Source organism: Pyrgilauda ruficollis, unplaced genomic scaffold (genome assembly GCF_017590135.1).
Source record: "Pyrgilauda ruficollis isolate IOZ18807 unplaced genomic scaffold, ASM1759013v1 scaffold81, whole genome shotgun sequence".
Taxonomy (NCBI): domain Eukaryota; kingdom Metazoa; phylum Chordata; class Aves; order Passeriformes; family Passeridae; genus Pyrgilauda; species Pyrgilauda ruficollis.
In genome coordinates, this window is record NW_024530044.1 from 685,539 (window position 1) to 710,315 (window position 24,777).

The 24,777-nt window shown below is 39.6% G+C and overlaps 1 protein-coding gene across 5 annotated transcripts in view; it reads left to right on the top strand.

Moving 5' to 3' along the window:
- GULP1 (GULP PTB domain containing engulfment adaptor 1) overlaps window positions 1–16,209 on the top strand; it is a 141,820-nt gene extending 125,611 nt beyond the window's left edge. For 3 of the 5 annotated variants that reach the window (XM_041487568.1, XM_041487567.1, XM_041487570.1), the window contains 3 exons: window positions 789–927; window positions 7,588–7,682; window positions 14,174–16,209. In XM_041487568.1, coding sequence (XP_041343502.1) covers window positions 789–927; window positions 7,588–7,682; window positions 14,174–14,245 — 306 coding nt within the window. In that variant the 3' untranslated portion in view covers window positions 14,246–16,209. Of the gene's footprint in view, window positions 1–788; window positions 928–7,587; window positions 7,683–9,409; window positions 9,421–14,173 lie in introns of all 5 variants that reach the window. The other 2 variants (XM_041487569.1, XM_041487571.1) reach the window with 1 other exon arrangement.
- The last annotated feature ends 8,568 nt before the right edge of the window (window positions 16,210–24,777 follow it).

Sequence of the window (24,777 nt, forward strand, 5' to 3'; positions counted from 1 at the left end):
TCAGTCTCAGTTTTAATCTATTTCATCCTCTGTCTTCAGTGTTCAGTATATTTTAACTTGACTGTGCCTCACTTGTGCCCTGAAGTAGTGGACTGGTGGCAGGAGGAATGAACCATTCAAAACCAAATATGGCTGTAGAACTATAGTAATTGGTGGGTTTGGGGTTTCTTGCTTGCCCAGTATTTTTTTTTTTTAACCCTTCCAAATTCCAGTGCCTTTTGAATGAAATCTCTTCACTTTTACCTTTGAGGACAAAAGGTTTATTTTGGATATTAATATTCAGTATATTATGTATAGATTATTACTCGTGGAAAAACACATTTAAGTTTTTATCATACCAGTTTTTCTAAGCTGCCAAATAAGAGATCATGTAAAGAAGAATTAGTAAACCAAAAACACTGGGGTTGAATCTTTGAACTTGGTTCTGTGCTGTCCAGAGCAGAGCACACTGTTGTTGCCATATTACCTCAGCTGGGTCTCATGAAGGTGTCTGTGCTCATATGTTTGCAAGAGAGCTGCTTGTCACAGCTGTGTCAGGTGTAACGGGGATACATTTTCCACTGAAAATGGAAAAATTACAATGCTGCTTTTGTACTGGGGGGTGTTAGCATGTGTCAGTCTGTACTGCAAATGCCATTTGCTTGGTGTTAGTAGCTGGGGTTTGCATGCTGATGGTTGTTTTTAACTTTTCTTTTCAAAATGTGACTCTTATCTGCATGCTGAAGAATTCAGTATTGTGATCTTTTTCGTGTGAAACATTGCCCTAATATTTATTGTCCTTATTGTAGGCAGGCAGTGTGACACCTAAATCACCCTCCACTGACATCTTTGATATGGTTCCCTTTTCTCCCATATCCCCTCAGTCAACAACACCTACTCGCAATGGTACACAGCCTCCTCCAGTACCCAGTAGATCTACAGAGATCAGTAAGTTTTGTAACAACTGACCTACTTTTTGCTTACATTATTTTTTTCATAAAGCATCTTTAAAGTTTTACGTACGTTTTGCATGAAAAGCCAAATGCAGTTTTTGTAAATCACGTTCACTGATGCCGTTTCATCTTTATACCATCCTCCCAACATCCTTGATGTTGCTGCCAAGTAGCATTATAAACAAACTTACTGTGAAACTGTGACATATACACTTGGAAGGAGTTGGGTTGGGGGTTTTAACTTGGCTTTTCTTTTACAGTCTCTTTTCTGTACTTCAAGGAATACTTTTACTTCCTGTTAATTCTTTCCTTGCCAAGCCACGGTTCTAGCACCTAGAGCCTGCATTTCTGGGGAAGGCAGCAGGTGGAGTAAGTATGGTGATGGTGATGCTCAAGGGAGAGCTGAAGAAACCTCTCAAAGAGACCTGGAATGCTGTTTTCAACACTACTTTTCATATCATGCACAGCTTTGTTTGGTTGTAGTTGATGAACCTCTTCAGATCTCCAACCATTCCTAAAAGGTCTTCAGAAGGTTATCAACAACAGCAATTTTATTTTTCAAAGGGTCAAAAGCACCTAGGGTAAGGTTCTTGAATTCACTGGAAATCTTTTTGGAGTCCAGAAAGTCTTTTTAAAAGCTTTGGAAATCCCTTGAGGGAGAGAAGAGTGGGGCATGCACCAGTGATGTTAGAGGTTGTGGAAATATGGGTCTGTGTTCGTATCTTCCTTCACGCCTATTTTAGAGTGGATAAGGGACATTAATGTTACTGCCTGCCACCATATGGAACACATTTGAGGAGATTGTGCTGCTTTGGGGCATGCCTCTAGGATGTAGAATTTTCAGCTGTGAATGGGAGCTGTGCACAAAAAGAAAAATACATTTTGTAACTTCAGTCAGTGAATGTCTTCCCTCCCTGAGCCCATGTGTGATGTACTGTTTGGTTCCATTGCTCAGAATGTCTGCCACCTTCTAAAGAAAAAGTAAATGTTCAGACTCTTAATTCAATAAGGAACCCTGGGTTTTTTAAAGAGCATATGTTAAAATTATTAATTAATTTCTGTAGGATTCTCAGAAAGTATACTGACAGAATTTTACATCTGTCAGTTATACTCATAGCTATATTTTAAATTATATGAAAATAGTAGTAACTATTTTCATATAATTTAAAAGAATACTTGAATATTCTAATAGAATATTAGAATAGATCTGCTCTATTGAGAGAATTATGTCATTGCAATAAATAATTGAAAGATTGCTTCTCTGAAACTACAGGCAATGCCATAAAATAGATCTAAATGTGCATTTACAGCTTCAAGAATGGCAACTGAACTTGAATTGAATTATAGGTCAAGATCTTATTTTTTATCTATTGTCCTACATCAGTTCCATTGAAATTGTGGCCCAGTTCCATAGAAATCTTGTGAGAGCCCACACTCAGATATTGAAGGATCTTGAGGGATCTTGAAAATTCCATCTATATGGGATTGGTAATTGTTTAGGCAGCAGGTTTTGTAATATTAAAAAAAAAAAAAAAAAAAAAAAAAAGAGTTGCTTAATAACAGTGATATCTATTGTTTAAAGTAGTTGCTGCTTCTACACTTCACAGATTTGCCTTCAGCTGAGATGATGTAGTTCAGAGACATCACTTCAGAGAGAGGTTCCAAAGCCATCATGGTCTTTATACTTTTGATCTCTGCTCTTTCAGTCTGTGTCATGGTGCTCTGTGTTGAAAATTACTGTCTTCATCAGCTATTAATGCTTTTTGGCAGGTTTCAGAGTGTCAGTGAAACAGGAGAGGAATATTTTATCATCAAACAAGGGCTTTACTGTCCCAAATGAGAAAGTTGAACTCCCATAAGCTCGTTCAGGCTGTGCAATGTCCCCTTACTGTAGCAATGTGCAGTAATGCACTGCTTTGTGGTGTCACTGCTGCCAGTACCAGGTGGCATTTCTTTCTCCAGTACAAGTCAGAGGGCTGGCAACCAAAAGGAGCCAAAGTTTGGAGTCTCCATTTTCTGAGATCACCTTTTTCTCTTCCTGCCTCTGCTTTCTTTATCACTGCACTCAAGCAGAGCTGATTTGGTGAAATTACAGGGTGATTGTTGGATTTTATAATTTTGTAACTTTCACCTTTCTCACATTCAGTAGTAAAGAAGGAGAATAATGAGGGTTTGCCATCTATTTGTTAGTATTACCTCATTTATTCCTTTTGCTTAAGTGGGGCCTGTTACCCAGGAAGGGCACTTGTGCTGCTCAAGCAAAATGTGCTTTTAAAAGCCAAAGTTCATCTTACTCATCCACTGGCCAGTTTGAGAAACCAGCCAAAAATAACCCAGAAAGGCCTGGGCACCTGCAACAATACCAAGCACTTTGCATTTCTCCAAGGAATAGTTCCATAGGTGATTACTGGATCAGAATGACAGTTCAGCTCCCCATAATGACACATGCCCAGCGTTAGAATTTTTCTTACCAGTTCTTCCCTTGGTAATTTCACAGGAAAAAACAATTGTGGAGTGATAAATGGTACCTCTGGCTTTGCCAAGCTCACAGCATGTAGTTCAAGATACCCCACCTTTTAATACTAGAGCAGAACTGTGACCTTTTTAACTTTTTTCTTTTTTTTCTTTTTTTTTTTTTGAAAGAGAGCTTTTAGGCTTTAAAAAATGAATTAAATTTTGAGATTTTGAGTTCATATTCAGCAATGTTCCAACAGGGCTACTCAGCAAATGTCTGCTCACTACTGGCTATATGAGCAATAGCAAACAAATGGGGTTTACCTATTTAAAGGAGAAAATGGCATAATTTTTGTACAGGAGGTTGCAGAATGGTCAAATGCATGCTGACTCTTCAGGTAATGATTGCAACATAGGGAAATGCAACCAAAAATGCAATGCTAGAGATTGCATGCTGCTTCTTCCTCATGGAGTAAGGAGTTGTAAATGTTCTTCTAAGTTATCTGAATGGTCAGATAGTTCATTAATTTTATTTCATTGAAGGAGGAATTAACTTATGTTTCTTATTGGCACAGCATTATTTTCATATCTCAGAAAAGAACTGTAGAGGATTATCCTCTGTTGAGTTTTTTAATATCTATTTCACACAAATGCATCATGGACAATCCAAGGTCACAACGGGCAGATGCAGAAATCTGCTCCAAGGTGCTCTTTTTCTGCAGATATTTAAGATTATTTTGTCAGAATAATGGCTGTAATAATTTCCAAAGGAAAAAATATGGAGTAGCCTGCAGCTAAATGAAAGGCTTTCTGGATTTCCCTGTCACAGTTCATTCCAAATATTTCTTTGGGTGCTTGTCTCTCAGTGTGATTCATTTTTGTCATCACAGCTGCTCTATCTGGGCAAAGCATATATCAGCATAGCTGTGTGCCTGGATGAGAGCTGAGGCAGAGATTGGGATGTGAAGTGCAGCAGAAAAGCCAAATATTTGTATTTTTCCTTAGTAATAGCTAATTTTGAATTTATCTTAGAGTGCAGGTTGCTATTCTCCAGTATTATGTGTTTGTTCTCCTGAATGTCAGGTCCCAGAATGTATTACTTGTTCATGTTATCCTGTGGTTTGAGCTGAGGATCTAAAACATCAACATTTCATGGCTTTTGAATTTGTGGGTCAATTTTGCAGCCTGTGAATTTATTTCCATCCAGAAAGAAATGAGAAAGGGGAGGGAAATTATTTGTACTGTTTGAAAGGATAATTTTCAAAGGCTTCCTTGTTGCTGTTTATTGGAGAAAGAAATGCCTGTGTATGCTACAGTAATTTTGGGGAGTGTGCCAGGCAAGATATTCTTGTTATAGCTAATTTTCCTGCAAATAAAAATAAAAATGCACTGAAAAAAAAAAAAGTTACCAATTAATCCCATCTGTGCTAAAAAGGAGCCCCCCCTCCATCATGAGTGTAGTGAACACTGGTGGATAAGCTTATGGATATCCCAAGGAATAGTGCAGTCCTGCAGGGATGAAATCTGCACATTTCTCCATTTCACACATGTTCTTCAGCTCTTGTTCTGGAGGCAAATGATGACAGGGCTACTGAAAATATTCCATGAGGGAACTTTGTCCCTCCCTGACTCTTAGCAATGCAGCCTCTCTTATAACACTCAAACTTTAAATGCAGAAAAGCAGTTGTGGAATGGATAGCAAGTTATGATAGAGATAATTCCCCAAGTAATAGCTTTGCACAGAAACCCAGCTAGGTAATGATTCTTCATTTTGAATTTGATTCTGTGCAGGGCTTACTAGGCTCTGTCACTTGGAATAAGTCACACTCTGGTTTTAAATTCTGCCTTGTATACTGTATAAATTCAAAAATCTTTCAAATTAAAGGAAGGAATGTCATTAAAGGAGTTAAAACTTGTGCTGTTCTCCTGCTAATGAGCTCAAAAGGGCTTTCACTGATAAAAGCCCAATAAGGCATGAATGAGATAATAGCCGTAATAGTGTACAAAATACTTGCTTTTAAAAATAGTCAGAAGTCATAATTCAGTACAAATTACATGCAGGAGTTTTGTCCTTCACCGTTTTTTCCTAAATACATCCATAGAATGTTTGCTAAGCCCTGGTGTTGGAACTGTCTGCTTTCAGTTGTCTGACCACAGAGAAAGCTGTCAGCTCCTTTTAAAGGTAAAAGGAAAGAAAATGGACCTACATAATGAACCATAGACTGTTGAGGGTTATAGAGCAGAATCACTTTTTTGTCCAGTGGAGGTTAGATTGCAAGTCAGAGCTGCTACACATCTGAAGGTCATTTGCTAGGAGCATCAGAGCATTTGAGGACACTGGTTACACTGGAGCAGACCCATTTTGGCTGTGAAAGAGGCAAAGGATGAGGGAGAACCTAATTTTTACATTAGATTATCCGAGTTAAAGTCTCTCTTGCACGCAGGTGGTCTGCCTTTGCCAGGAAAGACTGGATTTCTTCTTGGCTCAAGTGGACTCTTGGAATAAGGCTCTCTTATCTGGGCCATCTCCTGGTCCCGTGTGACAGTTTGTGGCTGCTTAGCCACAGTTTTTTAAATATGTAATCAATCAAGTTCTACTCAAGTTTCTGTACTTTATAATGGGAATTTCTGTACTTTATTGTGGGAGCAAATGATGGCAGTTGCCGGTTATTTAAAATGCCTGCTGTGCAGCCTGATAACACCTAATTGATAAGGGCAAAGACCTGACAGACTGATATGCACAATAACTGTTGAAGAGCCCAGAGAACACAGGTGTAAAATTCTGCCTCTAAGGATGCCAAAATCAAACCAGCTGTGCAGCTGTAGCAGGTGCTGCACCACTGATAATGGCACTGGGAGCACTGCAATGAGGGGAGTGGGTCCAGCAGTTAATTGTCACCCAGGTCTCAGGTGTTAAGGGTGAATTTTGTACTTGACTGTCCAGTCACTTCAGGGTTACTATTGCCCCCCTTACTGTGATGCTCTAAAACTAAAATTGTTTCAAGGCAGGTAGAGTGCCTGTCAGGTTTCTTGCTAGGCAGCCATGAAAGTTAGGAGAGAGGATATGTCCCCATGATTCTGGTTTTCTTCTCACCAGTGACAAGGCTGTAGGAACTTGGTTCTGTAAATTCTGCAGTCAGTGGGGTTGGGTTAGCAATTTTTTTTTTAACTGCTGTAGTTTAATCCAATGTGAGATGGGAAAAGTATCTAAAGGTGGAGCCTTTAAATGTAGGAAAGAAAAATCTATGACTAAGAAGGAGAGAAAACCACCCAAAACCTGAAAAAGCAAAAAATATTTGATCAGGCAAATATAAAGAACTATACTGGTCTAATATCAGAAAGAAACCCAATTGTATTGGAGGGCCCTCTTCTTACCCAGACAAAAAAAACAAACAAACAAACAAACATTCCCCTCCCTTTGACCTCTAGAATGGAAACTGCAGTTAAGAAAAGATGAAAAAATTGGTATTAAGAAAGTGAAAATTTGCTATCAATCTATTTACGCACCCAAATTTAGTGGAGTTTTAGCATGACAATTCATGGAACTGTTGTGGTTTTTGGTTTTTTTTTTTTTTTTTTTTTAAATAGTGTTTCTTTCTTAATGTGATCTTCTCAAAGATTTTAAAACTCAGATGGCTTTTAGTTTTAATTACTGCTAGTTGTTCACTGAGGAACTGGATCAAACAAAGGCCTTGCCTTGCCTGAATAAGAGTATTTGCATGTCTCACAGAAACATCCTTAACCTGAGGAGTGGCAGACAGGAGATATGAAGATTAATTGATTAGCAATTTGTTGTTGACATAATGTAGAAATGAAATTTGGCAACTCATGTCCAGTTGCTTCCTCTTCATTTTTGAAACTCCTTCTACACACAGGCTCCAGAGCACATGTCAGTACATGATGCCCTCTTCCAAAGCAGCAACTTCTCACTGCATCTCGAGAAGGCACAAGCATTAAAGGAAGATAAAGAAAGGCTTAAACCAGAAGTCCAGTGGTGTTCTTGGAAAAATATTTGAGTATTAAGGTTTGGGAAACTGCCCAAGAGCTGGCTTGCACACTGGGATGTTAAAAGTTGTGGTTGATGAGTGTTGTAGCTGATGCTGTTGCTCAGCTCAGGAGGAGATGTAAGGTGGCTTTTCCGGAGCGCTGTTGTTGTAGCTCATACCTGTTCTCCCAGTGACTCACTTTTCTGTCATTTCAGAGAGAGACCTTTTTGGAGCAGAACCTTTTGACCCTTTTAGCTGTGGAGCAGGAGATTTCCCTCCAGACATTCAGTCCAAACTAGATGAGATGCAGGTAACTACTGTCTTATGTGGGTTTTGATGGCTGTGTGCCTATTCTTGAAATACATGCTTACTGTATTCTGAAAATGTGTTCCACAAAGCACACACTAATGCACGCACAAACCCCTATTTCTGACTATTCCTTCTGTGAGTTTATCTCCTGGTCTTTGAGCTGGAGTTTGGGTTTGCCTCAAGAGCCCTACCTGGTACCAAGACAGTCAGCTACACTAGTGAAGGGTTTCTCAGCAGTGTAACCAAAATGGTTTGGGAGCTGTTACCTGGGAAGGGACTGAGAGAGCTGAAAAAGAGAGCTGAGCCAAGAGCCCTCCAGATCCCACCATCAGCCATCTCAATGTACCCTCCTCAATGGCATCACTTTGGTTTCTCACAGCATTAGGCAGACAGGTGCTTCTGAGGCCATGGCAATTTTTTGCTGCCTTTGAAAACAGCTCTGTAGCACCCTGGAGCAATTAAACTCTTGAGAATTGATTCAAGAATTCTGAGCTGTTGTGTTTTTATCATAAAATGTTTGTTGAGTCTGAAACACTCAACATTGTCCATTCAGTTATTGACCCAGTTGTGAAACAATTCTAGGAGAAAGTCCTCAAGTTTTGGAACAAATGATGCTCTGCAGTCAGGCTTTCAAAACTTCTAGTTTCTTGCCAGCTTATCTCTAGTATTTTTTAAGCAGCCTGCCAGCAAAAGAAAAGGCTGGAAATAATGGAAACTTGAATTTCTAGGATCCTGGCTCCTCAGCAGAAAGTATTCCCAAGGTTTCCAGCCCTCTTGTCTCTTAGGAGCCCACAAAGTTCAAGAGCATTTGCTCTCGGGCTCCTTCTGTTCCTGTCTCCTGCCTAGAGAGCAGCAGAGACTTTTTAAAATAGATTAAATAAATTGAAATACCATTTAATTTTCCTAAGTACATTTTCTTTTCTTTGTCAGTTCAGGTTGGTTCCACTGACAAACTCTACTTACAGTGAAGTAAGAAATTTAGCTTCTTGGTCCCCTGTATAATTTTAAACAGCAGCTAAAAGCCAAAACTGTCCTCTTTGCAATTCCAACAACATGCTGGTGTTTTGTGAATCCCATAACATTGCTACCAAGCCCTTGAACACAAACCCCAAATCTTACAGCACCTCCCATTGATATATTACCAACATTTCCACTGTTTTAGGGAAAAATAAATTGTAGCAACTGTGGTTACCACTAATAATGGTATGTCAATATTTAAATGTCACATATTAAGAGTTCCTATACAGGTAATATTTTGACAATATTTGGAATTGTTTGCCTATACCAGTACAGAGTGTTGTCACCTCATAAAACTTCAGGGACTTAAATAGTAAATGTTTGAAGATGTTTGAAGTCATGAAATTAAAATCTTCCATCATTGTTTGTATTTTCTTGATCTAAAAAAAGGAGACAACCAATCAACAACAAAACCCCCAAACATTAGGGTGTTACTGTGTCCTGTTGTGAAGAAAGGCACTCACCCCCAGCATATCAACTATTCACTGAAAATTAATTAGTGGGCCTTTATGTAGGCACAAAACTTGACATTTATGATCCAGCTGAGAATAAGTGTACACCTGCAGGGGCATGAAAAACCCCCATATTCTAGCCTGAGCCAAAGCAAACACTGTGGGAAGTGATTTTACTGTGTGATTGGTGCAAAATACAGATTGAAACATGTTTTTCCTAATGTCTCTTTTATCTTCTTGTGCTTTCCTGGGTGCGCAGCGTCAGCGATGGTTGGTATATCATATTTTAATAATGGTATTTAAAGCATTTACAATTGAAATGTGCATGTGTTTGTCTTGTGTTTCTATTTTTATGTATATTTGTTTATGTATAAAAATTCCAAGATTTATGGTTTGTGTATAGAACTCTGAGTCAGGGCCATTTTGGTTTTTTGGGGCCTGCAATCTCTAAGTTAGAGACAGCTGATGGTTTTTTTCTTTACTCTGTCTTGCCAGGTGCTAATACTAAGAATTTGTTTTCGCTGCTGTTTGTTTTCCATGTGTACTTGTGAAATCTCCAGTTGTCATTATCAGATTGTCACTAGTGAAATGGTTTAAGCAAAACCTTTAGTACAGAGATTGTGTTAGTACAACCACGTTTGAGAGCAAGTCTTTGTTTGGACATAGTGATTTAAAACTTTTCAAGGAGCAGAAGCTGCTGTGCTTAGGCACAGCCTTTGAGGAAGGTGAGAGCACGGAACATGTAACATGCTCTGGAAATCCAACAATGAGAAACATGGAAGAGAAGTGTGGGCCTCTCTTCTTTTCTGAAATGCAGTGAATGAATTTGTTATCTTTGCATTATGGAAGCACAGCCTGGATTTCTGTAATTATGTATTCCATTAAATCTGTGAAGGTAAGTTTTTTACAGACACCTAGCAAATAGCTCCATGTATAAACTTCCTGCACCATGGTGTTGAGTAGAGCTCAGTAGAGCTCAGCCTGCAGTGAGAATGTGTCGACCTGACTGGAGCAGCCCAATCCAGACTCTCTTAGCCTGTTTCTTGTGAGGAACATGTGAGGTGCCTCAGCACACACACCCCGTGTGCAGAAAAGCTGCTCTGATGTGGCCTTGTGATTTTGGGAACAATTTCTTTGTGGGAGAAGAGAGCACAGCACAGAAGAGACACTGGAGAATAAACTCTTGAGTAGTGGGTGCTTTTCCTTTGTATCCTGCATTCTGAACTTAATGAGATCGGATAAATTTCCCTGGCCTCTGGGGGAGCACTCTTATTTTTAAACTTCAGTGAGGATCCAAATTTCACAGTTAAGCTTTCTATTCCATTTCTCAGTCCAATCTGTGTTGATCTTTTTGGAGAGCTTAAAACTCAAACATTTGCTGAGATGTGACTTTTATAGCTCAGGCCTCTCTCTGATGACTGTCCAACCTCCTGTTTCTCTGCACCCTTATGCTGAAACATATTTCCATCTTTATTTTGACTATGTCCAGACATTAATAAAATGAATGTCTACTTTCCCAGAAATCTTGTAGTGAGGAGAAGTTTCCCTGGATTATGAGTCACACCAGCAGCAGCTGCTATAATTTATTAAAATCTCAAGGTAGTTCATATCAGAGAGCTTCCAGGAGCTGCAAGCCATTCTCCCTGCATGCCCTGAAGCAGTCAGTAGACTTGGCATCTTTCCATCTCAAATGAGTTATGCTCACCCCTCTAAATGCTCTTCTCAGAGATATGTAAATTTTTCATTGCTTCGTTTGGTTTGTGCTGACTTAAGCTCATTGAGGGAAGTCACTGTGAAGTGATAAGTGAATGAACTTCTGAGCCATAAGATTGACTCTGGCAAATTTATCTTCTGATAAAGTGCAAGTTCTTTGTCTTGTACTGCTTACAGGTTTTAACCAGAATAGCTCATATCTTTTTATCCTTGACTCCAAAAAAAAAGGCTGGTTTTGGAAGAGGGATTGTTTCTGAGCTGTTTCGAGTGGAAACAAGCTTTGCTCCTCTCTTTAGGGCATCAATCACATCCCTTAGTACAATACCATTACTTAGTAAGTAGCTAAACTGCTCAGTCCTTTTGTAAAAATGCCTCTAAAGTAAAAAAGCTCCTTGAGGAGAACACGAACACAGAAAAACAAGGCACAGTATAGATGCACACTTCATAGCCCTTCTGTTCCCTCTCCTGGCCAGTACCACGGGGTGGCCTTTTTCAGCATTCCCTGAAAATTCACTTCATGTCTTCCACTTAAATACCCAGGAGAAAAATATCTTGATTTTACGTTCCTTTAATGACAGAAATGCCCAGCTAGCCACTTGGATTGCTTTGATGTCCTCTCTGTGCTGTTGGGCTCTTTGGCCTTGTGGTTGTCATGGAAGTTTGAGCCTGCTTGGAAGTGCAGCATCTGACATTGATGGTCGTGGGTTTGGTGTGGCTCAGAAGTGATCATGGAAATGCCATGTCTCTGTTAGAGACAGGAAGGTGCATGAGCTATTGTTCTCAGGAACAGCACCTGGCAACCACAGCACTGATTTCTTTTAGGACAGACAGTTCATTTTGGTCATAAAGTTAAAAAACTTTTTAAATTATTATGATCCATAAAGAGTAGCAACCTCAGAACAGATTAGCATTGATCACATTGCAAATATGTGGAAATGTAATTGTTTTAAATGCAAAATATCACAGCTTGAGAAGGACTGAACAGGGGTGGGGGGAAGTGGCTGGAGTTAAGCTGCAGAAGGAAAGGCCAAGGAGGCCAAGGTTCTAAGTGAAGTCATAGCAAACACAAGCAAAGTGCTAAGTGACAAAATATCAGTTTGTGTGGAAAAAACCTGACATGCTCAACATAAGAGCAGTGAGATGAGTGTACTTCCAAAATGCATCATCTGATTTGCTCTTCACTTGCTGGAAACGGCATTGGAAGTAAAGCTACTTAAGACACCAGCAAACTTAACAGTAAATATAAGATAAAAATAAAAGTGGACAGGAATGGGATGGATGTTCAGTGAAGGCTCTGGCTGCCTCAGGATGAAGGTCTCTATCCTTGTCAAACCAGCTGTTGGTGATGTTCTGCTGTTGGAACTCATCAATCATCCTCAGGTTGAAACAACAACAATTCCTTGTTCCTGTATCCCTTTACAAGCTTAAAACTGGAAACAGCCTTCAGATACGTCAGAGTTTGAGCATCCTAGGCACACTGTAACTGCAGGGTTTAAAATGTAAGATTAGACTCTAGGGCTAATTCTCTGCATTCTCCTTCTGGGTAAGCAGTCCTCCTTTGACTGCAGTTACATCAATTAATTTACCCTTTGGATAAATGAACACTGTCTGTTTATAACAGGATGTGTTTCACTTGGAATTTCACGTACTGTTCACTTGAAATATCTTCTGCGTTGTATGTTCTTTCTTTTAAACCTTTGGAAAATACAGAGAGGAAAAAAAAGGAAAAATCTTAAATACACTAGTGAGCCTTGGCAGCACTGTCACCCAGGTAGAGCAGACTGGGTAGCGCAGTTGGGGAATGTTTACACCACAGTGTGCTACTTGCTCAGCATCTCGTGGTATAGATCTGCCTTTAGGAAAATGCAGCTTTTACTTGGAAATTCTCAGACCATTTAGTAACTATTGCCAGGAGGTTTGTTCTCTTTTTCCACATTATTCTCCTGATAGCAGTAGCTGGCAGGGTTATTAGATATTCATACACTTTTCAAGTGTTAGCCTGTGATTTGAATTTGTTTGAAATTAAGCTGGTTTGACGTGGGATTTATCTTCTAAACCCAAAAGGTATGGTCTTGAGGTACTGCTGTGCATGTGAGGGAAAGACTTGAGTTTGTGCCTAATCCCCACACAGATAGTTTTACAAAAAGATTTATCTTATTTACAAGATGTTTTCTTGATGAAAGGACCTGTTATTGATTTCATAGCACACAATCAGCACTCTCACTGAACAGAGCACTGTGACTGTTGCCACTGGAGTTGATGTTCTCATGGCATTTCTAGTCAGAGCCCCGTTTCCAATTGCTTAAACCTTCAAAGTACTTTCACCCAGCAGACTGAAATTTTCTTGACTTCAAGGTGACTTTTGAGGTTCAAGCCACAAAATTCAGCTTTTCAGCCGCTTATTCAGCTTCTTTTAATGCAAAAAGAGAAATGAAAATAACAGTGGTTTTCCTGTATTAAAAGTGCAGTTGTTACTTTAGGACTGGTGTGAATGAAGTACCTTTAGCAAGCCAAGCATCTATGATAGTATACCAAAAAAAAGTACTTGTAGAATGAATTTCTTTTCCATAGAGGAGGTGGTAGCATCCAGCTTATAATCTTTTTTGTGTTTCTATTAATAAAATGAATGTGAGCAAACTCAGGAATTTTGGTCTGAAATTTCAAAGCAACTCACTGCACTTTCAAAATACCACTGAGTTTTATTTTACTGAGTTACATGCCTTTAAAGTGCACTTTTTTCATTTGCAGTTGAGCAAGTATGATTTTATTTGCCTTTTTCATGAAGCTCAGATGGCAGTGGGCAGTAAAGCCCTGTCAATTTAACTGCACTGGGAGCAATTCAGAGCAGCTCTCTGAGGTGGGGTGGTCAGCACTTTTTGTTGGACTGCTCTTACAGCACCACAGAACACAGGAGACACCTTGTATCAGTAACTATGTGCATGTCATACCTGCATTTTTCAATATAAATCTTCTTGAATTTTACTCAGGAACAACATAGTGCAAGTCAGACTTGTTTGGATTTCTGTCAACCTATGTACAATATTGAATATTTTTGTTCTATAATATTTTCTTCACTTTATGTACATGCTGTAGCTATGCTGTTGTATGGTGTACATCTTTTATGAGTTAACCACTAAGACTTACTAAAAAGTGGCTGACCAAATAATGTAAATATTTGTGAATTCAGGCTGAAGTATCGTTGCAGTTTGTCTGCCTAAAGATATGCTTGGATTTAAATGTTTTTACAAGAAGAATGTAATCCTCCAGAACTCACTTGGCTCTTTACTAATGATGTCTTGTTTCATTGCAGGAGGGGTTCAAAATGGGATTAACTCTTGAAGGCACAGTATTTTGTCTTGACCCACTAGACAGCAGGTGCTGATGCCAAGAAAGTCAATGTGAATTTCCTCCACAGTGGGTTTTTTTTTTATTTCTGAACATGTACTCACAGATACTATCCATGTGCCAAAAATTGCTTTTTTCAACTTGTATACTCTTGTGAGGCTTGCTTCTGTAAAAATTCAACTTATCTCCAGTCTTTCCCTGTACAAATGTAAAAAGTTGTATTTGTTTATGGATTATGGATTAAATTACGCTGTTGTGTTTCTTTCTGTCACATTTTGGCCCGAATTTACTATGCTTTATGACTATTAGCTTGGAGAAGTTCTTCAGAAAGGTCACTCATACCTCTGTCTCTGTCTCTCTCTGCAAATGTGCAGGCATGAATTCTACATAATACTTTACCTGGCAGCATTTTGAAATTATGCTTTTAAGATATTATTTAATATCCAAGCAGTAAAATTATTAATATCTGCTACAAAAAATTCAATTTGCAGTGAGAAAAGCATAAAATACTAACCATTACTAGATGCTTCAAAAGTAAATCTGGATGCAGTGTGATTGATTTCCATCACTGTGTGTGGTTACTATCCTGTACATATGTTGTATTGGTTTATACAATCCAGATTTTAGGTCCTTCATTCATGTTTTAGAAACTAACAAGTTATTAGTCTGCTAATTAGTGCGTAATGAGCCTAGAAGAACTGCTAAAGTGCAGGATGGCAAAGCAACTGCCCTTTGTTTTGATCTTTTATAGCTGAAGTGTAAAGTATGTACCTTGGAGTCCATTACATGCTAGCCATAACTTAAAAGGAAGATTATGGTCCTGCATTTACTTAGGAACTTATGTAATTTTGTGTATAAGCAGCACTGGGCTCACTTCTGTAATTACTTTCAACACCTGAGTGTTTATAGCCAGGCTCTGTTGAGTATAATTCTTTTACTCTCTTCTTTAGTGTTCCATGTCTTTAATTTTGAGGCTTTCTGCAGAGAAACAACTATAAGTAAGTCCTTTGTACCCACTGGTTGTTCATGTTACAGAAATACCTGCACACCAAAATTCTCAGCTGCTGGTGAGATGAATGCTGACATGTCTATGCATACTCTTCATTAATCTTTCTCATAAGCAATAAAACACCATCTTAAACCGATCTCAGAAAATTATCGTCATGAGTTCAATTCAAAACTTTCCAACCTCTAGTAATTTCCCTTCAAAACATACAAATGTGGAAACCCCCCCTGCCCCAAAATTTTCAGATTATTTTTAATGAGAGGCTTTTTGCTGACACTTATAGTTTTGTCCTTAACAGTCACAGTTTACACCAAAACCATATTTTTCAATTTCATCCCGAGTATTGTTATGCCTTGTTCAACAAAGTACTTGTGCATGTGCCTTTGGAGTCCTCTAAAAGAATGGGATTATTCCTTTGCTGGCTTTGACACATCCTCAGGTACCTTGCTGAATTGGGGCCTTAACATCCTCCATTACATTTATCTTCCTCTCTCTCATTCTGAGCTCATCATTCATATAGAGTATTATAGAGAAATATATATTAAAAATATATGAAATCACTAACAAATAGAATAGTATATGTTTCATAAAGAAAAGTCTTTATAATTTTGTTTGTCATATAGTATTTTCGAATTTGTATAATGAGGATGTTTAGTAGCCATAGCAATGGCCTTTTTTAACAAATAGAATTTGTATTTTTATTGTACTTTAAAAAGCTTTACATAATAAGCATCTATTTAGTGGTCATTTATTATCAATGGTAACACTAAGATAATATTTGCACATTTTAAGGAACCTTTTTCGTTACTGATTTTTATGATAGTTGACTGCAAATGGCATGGTTAAATCTTATATACCTGGTCAATACATACAAAAATACTTAAATCAACACAGCAGTGCATTTTTAATTTTTATGTGATCCAATTGGAAACTGTATTTCTATGTAATCTCAAATGTCTGTTTAATTTTGCCTAAAATAAATGTTTTTAAATAAATTGCTTCCCAGAACACAGTGTTCATTCACTAAAATGCCCAGCTGGAAGGTAGGGTGGGCTGGTGCTTAAATATTGGGCTGGATCTGCCACAAAAGAGGGTTTAGTGCTGGAATGGGTCAAAAGTCTTGTTTGGAAAGGATCTGATCTCAGGGTAGAAGACTCCAGTCCCTTTTATTACTGAGTTTGGGCTAATCTGCAATCAGCAGAGGAAAATCTTGTTCTAAATGCAGCTGTGTAATACTGACAGTTAGGGAGTAACTCTCCCTGCAGTGCTTCCTGGATTTAACTGACTGTTCTTTTTGCCTTTTTTTCCCTCCATACTTCTCCACTCAATACATTTGGCTGCTGACTGACTGTTTAAGGAGGGAAGGATAATAATTGAAGTTTTCCTGAGCCTTAGAAAACAATCTCTGTAACCCAGGTGTGTTAATGGCACAGGCTGCTGCAGACCGTGTCAGTGCTTCTGAGAGAAGTGATCTGAAACCATCTGGTAATCTGTTCCCTTGTAAAACTTCCCTTCAAACTAATGCTCAAAACCCATCTAAGCACTTGGATTTGTGGGAATGGGGCTTGAACATCCATGGGATTGGGTGCTGGCAGGCAAGGAGCATGTGTCGCTGTGTCCTGTGAGCTGTGGGTATGAGCTGTCCCTCCCTACTGCCGTCAGTGTTCTCTCACAGGGAGAGCAGCAGCACCTCGTGCCACATCTGCACTGCTGCTCTCAAATACCTGGCTGGGAGCACTCAGAGGAGCCCAGGCCATCGCTCCTGCTCTGGTCAGAGGGAGGGGATGCTGCTGCTGCTCACAGCACAGTGTTGGTTGTGGAAGTTGTCTCGTTACAGAGAGAGAAACAGCATCTACTAGGTTAGAGATATGGTGCTAATGAGTCAGGAACAAGACTTTTTTTTTACTTGTAAATTGCAACAAAAACAAAATACCAGAGCAGCTTCATGCTGCCTGTTTTGTCAATACTTTTTTATTTCTTGTGGATGCCTTTTCTTTCCATTTCTATTTTTTTTTTTTCTTCTATAAACTGTGATCACTCTGCTGACCATGCTAACTGTGGCTGTATCACTTCTGGACATGTAATTGTTGATTTTGGTTTCACTCAAATGCCCAGCAACTCTCCTGGCCTGTCATACCAAGCTATATTAACACCTAGAAGCAGGATTCCTGCTTTACATTCCTTGTTTTCCTATGATATGAACTAATTTTTTCTTCCTACCTGCCTGTCATGGTGTACCTGAGTGAATGAGCTGCTTAGGTTAGAATTCTGAAGTCAAACAGATGAAATATGGTGAGTTGCTGTTTTCTTTTTTTAACTTCTGATAAATCACTGAGCATCAGTGCAGGATGTTCTTGGACTAACTCATCTTTATTTTCAGCAGGTCTGCAAGTGGCTCGTACCCTTCCGTGTGACAGATGGGATTTGTGCTAAACATAAAATTTATCAAATTGCTCAAATTGGTAAAGACCAAATCTTCCATGTGGTGAAAAAATTCTATTCCATTCTGGCTTCACAGATGAAAAGGAAGAAAAGAAGGAGAAATTCTCACACTTGCAGAAGGGTGGTTGTGTAATCCCAGAGGTGATGGAATGTGCCAAGGGATGAGGCTGGCTCTGAGACTTGATTATGATGATTAATTTTCAATTTGTGGAACTAAGCATGGTTTTATTCTCACTGAGCAAATCTGCCTCACAAAAAAGTCTTTTCTGCAAAGGAGGAGACAGTCACTGCCTGAGAAACCTCTACTTAAACACACACAGCCCCTGTCTGTGCTGTATCTCATCTGTCACTAGAGATTGTCACCCCTGGACACCCTCTAAAGAGAGGAGCTGTGTTGAGAACTGCAGGCAAGCTCTCCGTTTCCTTATTTTCACACTTTGGGGTTTTTTTGTTGCTTTTTAACATTAGAGGATGCAGAAGTCACACATAGAAAGCCCTCAGAATAACTGGCCATATGTAACTGCAACTGAAGATGCCTACTGGTGGGTGTCTGGTGAGCTTCAGCTAAAAGGCAGCAAGGGAGCCTTGGTACTTCATTAGCCTGCTTTCCCCTCTTTCTTTTTAGACAAATTCTTAATGAGACACTGAGGCATGAGTTGCACTGTGAGCTGGTGAGAAACTGGGAAGCAGTTGTCATAAATGAAATAGGGACCAGGATTTCAACTCTCTGGGTTTGTTCAGTTATTTCAGAAGGGTAAGGCAGTGCTTTGTCTGAGGGAAAGCCTGACATTTGTAATACGTGCTGCCTTCCTGGGGTGCTTCAGCATGCATCCAGTGGTGCTGCATAGATTAAAGAAACTGCACATTTATTTATTCATCAGACCAAAACACTTTCTGGAAGTACAAGACACACTGGGATTCATGGAGTGAATATGTAGTTCGTGTGTGTGATGCAGTAAAGCTTTCCAAACATATGAATATGTAATTTAACTTTCGTGTTTAAGGAATTTCCTAAGAATCTAATTTCTGTATAGTTGGGGATAACAAACCCTGCAGGTTAAGTCTCCTAAAGTGGACTCTGGAATGGACTGAACTTATTTTAATTCTCATATGAATGACAGTAACAAAACTCAGCAGATTTCAGCCTTTAAACTTTTTTTCTTGTTTTTTTTTTCCCCTCACATTTTCCACTGTTTATTTCAGCAGAGCTTATGCCTTGCAATAAAGATTAATAAGGAGCAGAAACAGATTAGGAAGGAAGTGTAGAAGAAAATCAAAAGGGAACAAAATATCATCTTGTGCCAGCATTAAGCAGTTCAGTCACGGTGCATTTTTTTGTGAAACTTAACTGATGCGAGAACTCCTCTCGTTCTGCCCCATCACTTTTTATGCTATCTCAGGGTTGCACGAGGGCTGCCAAGAAGCAGATTTGCCATGTCTGCAGCCCCCAAGAGCTGCTCTTGGAGCTGTTGGAGTGTGCCAGGAATATTGCCTCACACAGAGTAGGTAACCACAGTGAGCCTTGTCCACAATGCTGCTTGCTGCAAGCTCCAGTTTCCATGCATTTATCCTAATTTTTAGTAGTTTGTACCATATTAAAAACCTGGCTAAGTTGCATATCTGACAAAGGCTTCCAGAAGGAAGCTGTACCAAGCCATCACACAAGTTCTTTAGCTAATTGCCTTTATTCTAATGCTGATTGGAAGGCATGACAGTCATCCATATTTTCTAAATGCCTGTTAATAAAACCTTTATATAAGTTAATCTCCTTATAAGAACTTTCTCACAAGAGGAGTCTTAGAATAGACCCTTTAAAATTTTCATTGGTTCAGTTTCCTTTAGCTTCATGCTACACACAAGCTTTTCTGACCAAAAAGTAACTCAGAAATTCTGTTCAACATGAGTACTTCTAAAAGCTACCTCTGGTTTTACCATGTGTGACATTTAAATTGTGGCAAGTTTTATTTCTTTTATGATTGTGTCCTGTAAGCATTTTATTCAGTAAAAACAAGATGCTTTTTGAAGCTTCTGCATCATATTAGAATTGGAATATTCTGAGCATGTTTCACTGAAAATAACTGAATGAGCTCTCCAGGGATCTAAACTGGTTGGCTTTGGAAAATTATTGTGCATTTTAAATATTTTGGTGTTCTTGTAATTTGTTGTTTTTTTTTTTTAAAGAAACTTCATTCTTCATTGTTTTCAAATAAAGCAATCTTTGACACTGAAAAGACAGAAAATCCTTCCGTGCACTGCAATAAGATAAGGCCCTAAAGATAATACAGTTCATTAGTGGGGGGGAGGAAAGCAACAAAACTTATTTGAAGGGCCTAGATAGTTTAGAAATCTGAGATTTTTTTTCTCCTCTTCATTAATATTTAGAGAATGTTATAACATTATTACCCCTATGCATACTTTGCTATGGTTTTTGTGGTGGAAGAGAGCCCCCATAATAGCAGATTAAAGTCACCTACAGTGCAAACAATGCAGAAATGGGGTTCCCCTGTTTTTGTAACACTATATACTATGAATAAATTTAAGTTTTTTAGACACTTCAACCCTATAAAATAGTGACATGATCACATATCTTTTGTGGTTGATAAACCTGGGATGCAAAATAAGCAAGTACACTTGGCAATAAAGGTAAAAGTTTTCAAGGTAAGTGAGTGAGAAATGGTACAGGAGCATGGAAATGTTCTGTGGGATTGCTTGTGTGACTGGGCTCAGCTGTGCTGCACCCATGAGTCAGGCTGTATTTGTGGAGCTTAGCTGATGATCTGCTGTATTGCTGCTGGGAAGCAAAAAAAAAAAAAAAACTAAAATAAAATTAACAAAACCATTTAAATCCTTGATGCTGTTTCCAGATTTTGAGTCAGATTGTCTCCTGATGAAAAGTGTTAATATTGACTTTACAAGGTGCTTGTCTGTTTTCACATCTCTAGGGTTTTGGTGAGTCTGCACTAAAATCTGTCCCTGAGGGTGTTAAGGATTTGTAGCACTCACTGTGTGTATTTTGATGGAACCTGTAGATTGTGTAATGTTTGATGTGAAAGGACTGAACAAGGCTGTGATCTGTGTCATCACAGCTGCATGTTGTGGTAACATGGCAAAGGTTTGATGGATGAAATTTGGAGCAATATAATCTCATAGAAGATTCCACTATTTAATAGCCCTTTTCAAAGTAGGTATTTTAAAATAATGGAATCTTATTTAAGTCTGAAACATGTGACTAGAGAGTTAAGTAAACAAGATAAATTGCCTCTTGGCACTCTAATAAATAAACCAGTAAAGCCATTAAAGCCACATGAGTCATAGGGCCATAATGAATTTACTTGAAACTTAGGAAAACAGACATTTGTTTTCTCAGGACCACTAATTCAGTCTCTCACAGACCTCCCTGGCTAGAAGTTTGAATGCCAAAGGGAAAACAATCCCACACAATATTCTAAGCAATATTTTATTCTGCTGCAGGGGTCATCCTGAATCTTGGTGTGTGCTCATAAGCAAACTGTTATAATGGGAAAAGGTACAGGGCAGCAGTGAGAAAACTGATATAAAATGAGAAAGTTAGTTTTAGGTTATAAGCAGGAAAATCCTGAGTTTGCATGACCCCACAGCCCACAGAAAACACTCACATGATGCTTAACTGCTCTGAAAGGACATTTAGAGCCTCTGTGAATGTATTGCTAAATGCTACTGAGCAGTATCTAAGGATCTAAAATGAATGTGTTGCAGATGGCTTTCATTTTTCAGAAAAATGTATGGACAAACTGTTTACAATATTTGAAATTATATTTGCCTATTGATCTGTCCACACTGGAATGGGAATGCTGCACACATGCAAAACAGGGGTGCTGAAAGCTTTCCTTCCCCAGGCTGGTGCTTCAGAGGTAGCTCTGCAGTCAGGAGGGGCACTTTGGGGGGCTGAATGGGGAGGTGCTTCAGGCGCTGCTGCTGCTGCTGAGCAGGAATACAGATTCAGAGAGCTGACAGAGCTTGTGGAAAGGTCAAGTCAGTCTCCATCAGGAGTTCAAGCACAAGGCAAATAGGTGCAGACAGACATTGAAGGCACTCCAGACACTGGCCCCTCTCTCAGTTGTTACAAACCAGAACATTTAAAACTTGCTTTTTCTCAGCCTGAGGGGAAACCCATGGGAAGAAGTACCCTCAAGTACATTCTGGGAAAATTTAGATTAAATAGCAACACGTTCTGACTCCCCAAATTTAATTAAAAAGCAGCAAAACAACAAGCAGGAGAGAGTTTAATGAAACATATTAAAAATGTATCATCCCTGTGTTTTATAAATGCAAACCCTTATTTGCAAGCCCCTAGAGAGAGTATTCTAGCTTCTATTTGTTTGAATACTACTTATTTTTCTTATAATTGCTTGGGTTTTCTGAATTAATTTTTATTTTTCCACAATTTCAGTCTTCCTAGAGAACTATCAGGAAAGCTGTGAAATGTGTAGTGGGTGCCATATCTCAACATTCTGACATTTCTGCTTAGAAACTGTGGCAAGGCTGTTTTTTCTTAAAACCTAACATCCAGCCTTCTTCCTGGGAATCACAGATTGCATGTTGGTTTTTCAAAGGGCAAATAAGCCTCCAAGAAAATTTGGAAAAAAACTCCTGTGGTTGGCCCCAAGGAGCCTGCTGTTTTCCAGGAATGCTGGGTTAGTTTGTGATCTACGGCTCCCTGTTTCCTTAGAGCTGTGCTTTTTCCTCCCCACACCTTATGCAACAGCATCACACGACTTGAGCTCTGAGTAGAGCTGATCTAAGGTTACACTCCTGGAAAGCAGCACTTGAGGACACTTCCAGGAGAACACAGCTGGAGTTTGTGGGGAGTTTGTTCCTGTGGGCAGCCAGGGAAGCAAGTTCTGTTCATCCTGAGACCTGACCAAAGGCAGGGAAAATTCAAGATGTAGTAATGCCTCAAATTCTTTTTTAAGGTTAATGTTGGTACAACCTTGTAGTCTTTTTTTTTATCCAACCAGCTAATGATTATTGTTTTTATTCTGGTGTTACAGTTTTTGTCCCATCAGTGCATAATAAGTATATGGTAGAAAAACCTTGCCAAATTTAGAAAGCAGGTAAACAGTGCCATACCTTTATTTTATAAAAATAAGTTCTTACCAGAATTCTTGTGTGCTGCTCTGGGCTTGTCTTCTACAAACTGCCTTTTCAAAGCTGTTTTGTTAGGGGAAACTCTTTACCTTTCAGTTACACTGCTGCACTGGATGTTCCCCAGGTTTTGTTACCACTGTAGGTATAGAGAGATAGAAAAATGCTTCCGTAGCTTTTTCAGTCTCTTGATGTCACTGGATGTCAGGCCATTCCTTTATCTTCATATTAAGATTTAGACATAAATAAGATTTCTTGTATAAATTGTATCTTTTTATATTGTTCCACTGCAGTGATTGTTGTTCCTTTGAACTGTCAGAAGTACAGGATTAGGGCATTCAAGGCCCTCTGCTGTGGAGCCACATTCCAGCAGGCCCCAGTGCCAAGGGAGTTCACTCTGGGCTTTGGAACCCCAGTGTACCTCGAGGGCAGCTGGGGCTATGACCTCTGGGTTTGTCTGTTCAGATGCTCAGCACATGTGTGTCCAGCCCTGGGAAAGAGGAGGAGGAAGCCCAGAAACACCAGCCTTGTTTTGAGGACTCTGACACCCTTATGTGCTACGGTGCCTTGCATAAACCGGTGGGATGTCTGTACCCCACTCTGAAGCTAACCAAGCCTTTGGTGTTTCAGCTCTGGATTCCTCTCTTCTCTTTCAGCTCTCCTCTTTCTCCCCCAGCAGCCTCTGCCCACACCACAATCATGTTTACATAGCCACAGCCATTCATTAATCTGGGCTCTTGAGCAGTTTACGCAGGACTTGCTGTTCTGCTCCAGAAAAGAAATCCTGTCCTAAATCTCACTTGATAGGCCTTAGTTGGGTTTTGGCATTTTTTTTCCCCTCAAGTTTAAATTGGTTCCTGTAGAGTGTCTGCTGAGAGGGAAACCAGACTTCCAAGCAGCACTGCTGTAGGACTTGTTTGAAGCATGATCATTTAAACCTCATGAAAGGCAGAGTAGATACTCCTGATGAATCAGTCCCAGCTTCCCATTAAAGTCTGTCTGGGAGGACTTTCTTTGTGTGGCTGCCATCGTGGTCCTCAGCAGTTCCTTTGCTGAGGAGATGCTGCTTGAGGCCAAGCCAAATGTACTCCTGCTTTCCACAGGGCTGTCTCAGGACCAGTCTGTGGCTGTGGCAGATTGAATGCACATGGAAAAGTGAATTGCTGCCCCACAGACTTGGCTGCCTCCACTATCCCAGCTCTGCCACCCACACAATTCTCCATGACCAATATTGCTGTTAATACTTTCATCCTCCTGTGGATTGCTGAAGACCCATATGCCATGTCCTAGGGATTCCAGAAAAATGACCAACAGCAGTACTTCCTCCAAATTTATGTCTTAACTCAGGGTAAGACCACCCATCCAAGCAGACTGTAAAGCTTACAGTTTCATCTCTAGCACTGATTGATTAATTTCCATATGGACTACTGCCTCTGTCATAGCAGTCTCAATTCCTGGTAACTCCAGGACACTTAGGATCCAGTGCAAGTAGTTCTTAGAAGGTTTTTGTGGTCCAGGCCTTTGCACAATCTTCTTTCCTCTTCAGCTGCATTAGGTATTAGTTTTTCTTCTGAGTGTTTGCCATTGTGTCCAGGGGCTCTCCTGACCTCTGCTGAGGGTGAAACACTCTTTAGTCAGAGGTGTCTCTGTGGAGAAAAAGGCAGTGTGTGCCACAGGGATGCCATCTGTCCATGCACAGACTGCTGGGCCAGGTCAGGTCCCAACAGCTTTGTCAGCTCCCTTTGGAAGTTGTGGCTGGAGCTGGTGTCTGGACACTGTGGCTGGGCAGTGTAAGCACAGAGAGCTGGAGGGAAGGTTGAGTTGGGGACAAAAATGACAAGCTCTCACTTTAGCAGCCTGTTAGTGTCATTAAAAGGGAGAGGCACAGGAAAGACTTGCAGCTGAGGACAGAGCAGGGAAAGGCAGGAGGGAAAGCTGTGCAATTCCATTGTTCAATCACTTTCCATCTTGTGTCAGCATTTTCAGCAGCCACCAGA